The sequence below is a fragment of the Eimeria acervulina genome, genomic scaffold (assembly GCF_000499425.1).
Source record: "Eimeria acervulina Houghton genomic scaffold, Eah_scaff537, whole genome shotgun sequence".
NCBI lineage: Eukaryota > Apicomplexa > Conoidasida > Eucoccidiorida > Eimeriidae > Eimeria > Eimeria acervulina.
Window position 1 is genome coordinate 1,986 of NW_013547277.1, and position 5,515 is coordinate 7,500.

Here is a 5,515-nt window from a genome sequence, read left to right on the forward strand (position 1 = left end):
GGTATGTAGCTGCAGCGCCGTTGCTGGGGACAGTGTGTTGAAGTCAAAAAGCCTAAGCTTTAAATACTAATCAATAGTATTTGAATATTAATTCTTTTTCGGTGAACAAAGGCAGGATAGGGCGTATATTCGATAGAGAGGGGACAGGAGTATGCATGCATGCATGCACGCTGTCCCCGTTGGAGACGATCCCCACGCGTATTCTTGTTGGTATCTCTTCGTTTTCTTTGTGTTGAGTGTCTGCATAAATGTGAAGATTGAGTTTAAACATTTTCATTTTTGTTTTCTTCATCTATACTCTGCTATTCGAAGAGGCACGGCGACCCCGCCTGCGTCTCTCTTCCTGTCTGCCTCTGCAGCCCCTTGTACTCTGCACTTCACAGGCTGTTGTTTGTGCTGCTGCTTTGCTGCAGCTGGCCATTGGTGGAGAGCGGGTTTTTATTAAAAGCGAAGATGCACCGCTACTATTCGTTGAAGGGGAGGGTGGGCCTCCTTGTTTCTTTGCTGCTGCTGTGTGCGGCAGCAGCAGCAGCTGCTGCTGCAGTCACAGAGACCACCAAAGTTAACGAGCCAGAGCCTGCAGACGGAGCTGCTGTCACTGTGGCCGCTGATTCAGATATTTCCGCTGGAGAGAAGAGGACCCCTCCGCGCAAGAGGCAGACTCGTTCTAAGGCTTCGAAGGCAGTAGATACTTCTTCTTTGACGTCTGCTATCAGCGACACACCAACAGATGCAGCAGCACCAACAGCAGAAGTAGAAGTAGCCGAAACAGCAGAAGCAGGAGATTCTTCTCTTCCTTTGCCTCCCGAGATCCCAGATGAAGATCAAGACGAGCTAGGCTCAGACAGGCTTTCATTAGATGGGGGAAGGCTCCAGCTGCGTTTGCCTGATGGCACACCTGTAGGGAGTTTAGAAATACCTGTTCTTGACCGTCATCGCCGCAAGCTAACAGGGTTAAAGACGCTTACAACAGGTTTGGTGCTGTTCTTAATTCTTCTTGTTACGAGGCAGTCAGGGCCCCTTACGCTGGCCGAGCAGACAGCTATGACGATGGCTTTTGTAGGGCTTGTGAGGTTTCTGCAATCGCTGTTCAGCGAGCAAGGAGAGTTTCAATTTAAGGTGTCTGTACAGCCCGGAGATCTCAAAGACGAGCTCGTGGGGGAGGTAGAGTATGGAGGCCTAGCAGATGCAAAGCGCTCTCTGCAACAGCGTCTACAGAAATGGATGCAGACATTATATATTGCTGTTCCGACATTCTTCCTTGTTTCAGGGTTCTTTATGACTCTCGGCTTTCATCTTGCTACTGGTTTAATGCTAGGGCTTATATTCTTCATTTTAGGGGGTCTAGCTTCCCTCATTGGCGGCGCAGGAGGTGCATTTGCAGACCTTATACGCAGCTTCTAAACGCTTATACTAAACATACACCCCAATCTGCAGCAACTGCAGCAGCTGCTGCTGCTGTTGCTGCACCTGTCTCGGACATACACACCGACCTGCAGCAGCAGCAAACATATATACTCTCGTCTCGCTCCTGCCTCGCGCTGGGACCCTCTGCTGAAGCGAAAGCAATGCCAGCTACCGCATGTACTTAGCCGCAGCAACGCTAACGGCTGCTGCAGCAGCAGCAGCAGCAACAGCGGGAGCAGCAGGACCTGGAGCATTTCTTTCTCCTCCAACTCGCGGTCTAGGCATTCGGCTCCAGCTGCACCTTCTTGCGGTGTACGAACAGTCGATCTGCTCTTAGCTTTACTTCACAATGGCTGCAGCAAAGGCATTGCAGGTGCTGCAGCAGAACAGCTTCACGGGGCCCCCGTTAAACAATAATAAGTAGAAGGCGGAGACTGTTAACGCAGAGGCAGCAGAAACAGCAGCAGCTGGAACAGCAGCAGGAAGAATAGCAGCGGCAGCAGCAGCCGCAGCAGCAGCAGCAGCAGCACAAGCAGTAGCAGCAGAAGCAGGAGCAGCACCAAGGCCAGCTGAGTCAATGATAGCAGCAGCAGCTGGAAGCAGCAGCCCTTGATTGCGGCCGTAGCTGCTGCTGCTGCTGCTGCTGCTGCTGCAGCGGCCCTCGTGCCCTATAAAAGAATAATTTTATTTTGGCGGTTAAGTCTCTTCAGCACTATATGCAAGAAAAGCTATTTTTTCTTTTAAGACTCCTTTAGTTAACCTTTCAGTTAAATATCAATTCAAATATTTTCTTAGCTTCGGCTGTATGTACGTCGCACTCCTTGCTGTTATTTCCGTGTCTTTCTTTGTTTTTCTTTTAACTCATTTTGACTTCATCTTCAAGGTGGAAACTCTACAAATGTTTTATTTAAAATATTAATCAGGCGTACACCAGAGAGTGCATCAGACGTTGAGGGTTTACTCCGCTCTAGAACAAGTGCTAGACGCCTTGAGCGTCTCTGCTGTTGCTGCAACAGCTGTTGATGCTGCAGCTATAGCAGCTGTTGCTGCTGCAGCCGTCGGTGCTGTAGCTGTAGTAGCTGCTGCTGATGAGACAGTTCGATAGAGGGGAGGGTCTTGCTGCATCTGATCGTTGGAAGCAACAGCAGCAGCAGCAGCAGCAGCAGCAACAGCAGCAACAACCGCAGCAGCAGCAGCAACAATGGCAGCAGCAGCAGCAGTGCTGCGCCTGCTTTGCTCGCCCCAGCCACGAACACTTTGTTTAGTTTATATATTCTTGGTGGGTGTTAGGGGCTGTTGTTCACAAAGGAGACAGAAGAAGAAGACTGCCTGTCTCCGTCTGTCTCCCCTACGGTCTCTTGTTAAGTTGCTGCTGCTCTTCTTGTTCTTGATAGTATACACATGTATAGACAGTAGCTGAATGAGGCGTATCCACAGCCAAGAGACTCGCAAACCGCAGCAAAGGCAAAAGAGTTTAGTTTAGCAGACTCTATAACAGTAGCAGCAGTAGCAGCAGCAGCAGGTGCTGCTGCTGCTGTTGCTGCTGCTCCTACTCTCCTCTCGGTATCCCTCTAGGCCTTCTGGGAGCAGCAGAGAATTTGCTTCGGGGCAGAGAAGCCAGTCTCTGCTACAGCTGCAACACCCTCGCTGCTGCGCGTTCTACTGTTGCTGTTGCAGCTGCTGTTGCTGCTGCTGCTGTTGCTGCAGCGCCAGCACCCCGCATGCAGACAAGAGCAAATAACCTTCTGCTGTCTACACTGACGCTGAAGAGAACAAAGGCCACAGATATATTTGCATGCAGGAGACGGCCTATTAAACACAGGGAAGTACTATATATATATAACACCTTTATGCTGTATGTACACTAGGAGCTATAATGTATATATATATATACATATATATATATAATATATATATATATATATATCTACATATATATATGTATATATATACACATATACGTATATATATGCGTATATATATGTGTATATATATATGTATATATATAATATATATACATATATATTATATACTATATATACATATATATATATATATATGTATATATATATATATATATAGTGTTTACATTATGACCTTCGTGTTTGAAGAGTGTTGTTTGTTCTTGTTTGCTTTTTTGGTGTTTTGTTTTGTTTGTAATATTTAATTAATCTCCTTGCATTATACACACTTCCTTTTGCCTTTGTGTGCGTCGTTTGGCTGAGGGGTCGCCTGCTCTTTTCTTTAAAGGGCAGCAAAGGAGACAGCTAAATATAAAGAGCAAACGTGCAGAAGCAGCGCAGCGCTCGGCTGCTGCTGCTGCTGCTTCGAGGTTGCTGCTGTGGGAGGAGACGATCCCCAGTGTACAGTCTGCATAGTTGTTTGTTTTTTTGTTGTTTGTTGTGTGTTACAATACAAATAAAGGATTAAAAATTGTTTTAAGACTTTGTAATTAACTAGAAGCAAGAAAAAACATCAGGGAGGACAGTTGCTGCAGCAGCAGCAAAGCTGCTGCTGCTGCTTCTGCTGCTGCTGCTGCTGCTGCAGACTGGCAGAGAGGAGAGCGGCCCTGGGGCCTCAGCCACTGTACATTAATAAAAACTGTTGAAGTGTATTGTTTATTTTTGTTTGCATATATTATTCTTTTAATTATATCCTTTCTATTTGAACGTTTTTAAGTTTCTTTTTTGCTGCTCTTTGCTGCTGCTACGCCTCTTCGCGTCTCCTCCTCTCTTCACTTCTTCTTTGCTTTTCTTTGTCGTTATTTGTATTTTATCCTACTATTTTCGGAATTAAAACTCAGTTTAGTTGCTTCTTCTTTCTCTTCTTTAGATAATAACAAGGCATGACCCCCCTTTCCTCGTGGGGCCGTGCCCGCTGGCGGCCCCAATTGAGACTAGCGTTAGCAGCAGCAGCAGCTGCTGCTGCAACAGCAGCAGCAGCAGCTGCTGCTGCTTCTGTATCATCCCCTGGTGCAGCAGCAGCCCCTGCTGCTGCAGGCTACCCCGTTGCTGCTGCAGGAGACGGTTTTGCCGCACCCCCAGCTGGCCATGTAGGGGCCTCCTATGCGATCGTTCATCCTGGGGGCCCCACAGGGGCCCCTATACACCCGGGGTCGCTCGTACACCCGGGGGTCCCCGTACACCCGGGGAACCCCCCTTATATGCTTGGAGAGCATGCGTTAAGTCGTGCGGTGCCGCCTTCTAGCGAGGGCCTTGGGTTTGAGGCCTATGGGGGCATGCTGCAGCAGCAGGAAGGACAACAACAACAACAGCAGCAGCAGCAGCAACAGCAGCAGGAGGGGGAGGAGGCGGGGGAAGAGGTTGGTGAGGAAGAAGAAGATGCTGTAGAGATGACAGCAGATACACAGCTACTGCCTGGTCCCCGATTGCGCTTGAACGGGATGGTGGGGTTGTTGTTATCTTTAATAGTTTTGATTTGGATAGGGAGGCCAACGAACGTGGGTTCCCAGCACCTCGGCGCTTTAGTACTAGGAATTGCTGCTGTTGCTGCAGCCGAGTATATATATACGTTTGGTGTTTACTTGAGTAGATTGAGAAAGTTTAGGCTGGCTAGAGATGCTGTCTCTCGCAGCGCAGACTCTCAACGTCGCAGACAAGTTAAGAAGAACCTGATGGAGTATCAGCACCCTCCTGTCTCTATATCTCCGGCGTTGTTCCCTTGGGTGGGCAGTCTGCTGTTTGCGATCATCATAGCAGCACTCTCTAAAGCGGTTTTCTTATTGTTTCGTGCTGCTGGCAATAGGCTGCTGCCCTCCTTCATCTTTGGAGCCTTCTGGGCTGTTATCGTTTACTGTATTAAACAATCCTTGGCGAGTAGGAAATACAAGAAAAAACTGCAGCAAGAGCTTGAAGACGGAGACGCGAGATAGCCAAGCAGCTAGCTAGCTAGCTAGCTAGCTGGCTAGCTGCTTTTATCTAGCTACCTAGCTAGCTTTGCTTGCGTACTCCTTGTGGGTTGGGTTTCTCGCTTGCGCGCATGTGTACTATTCGTTGATCGCCCGCTTGTTTGCTTTCTGACCAGCTAGCTAGCTAACGCAGCTATGTGGCTAGCTAGCTGGCTAGCTAGCCATACACTGAAGCGCTAG

The 5,515-nt window shown here is 48.3% G+C and overlaps 2 protein-coding genes across 2 annotated transcripts; both read left to right on the plus strand.

The window, feature by feature from the left end:
- Positions 1–453: 453 nt before the first annotated feature.
- On the plus strand, positions 454–1,404 carry EAH_00041940 (hypothetical protein, conserved; the record flags this gene model as incomplete). The annotated part of the gene is made up of 1 exon (XM_013391767.1): positions 454–1,404. The coding sequence occupies one exon, from the start codon at positions 454–456 to the stop codon at positions 1,402–1,404; it is 951 nt and encodes a 316-aa protein (XP_013247221.1).
- Positions 1,405–4,252: 2,848 nt separating this feature from the next.
- Positions 4,253–4,964, plus strand: EAH_00041950 (hypothetical protein; the record flags this gene model as incomplete). Its single annotated transcript, XM_013391768.1, has 2 exons — positions 4,253–4,733; positions 4,960–4,964. The coding sequence occupies 2 exons, from the start codon at positions 4,253–4,255 to the stop codon at positions 4,962–4,964; spliced, it is 486 nt and encodes a 161-aa protein (XP_013247222.1).
- Between the last annotated feature and the right edge of the window lie 551 nt (positions 4,965–5,515).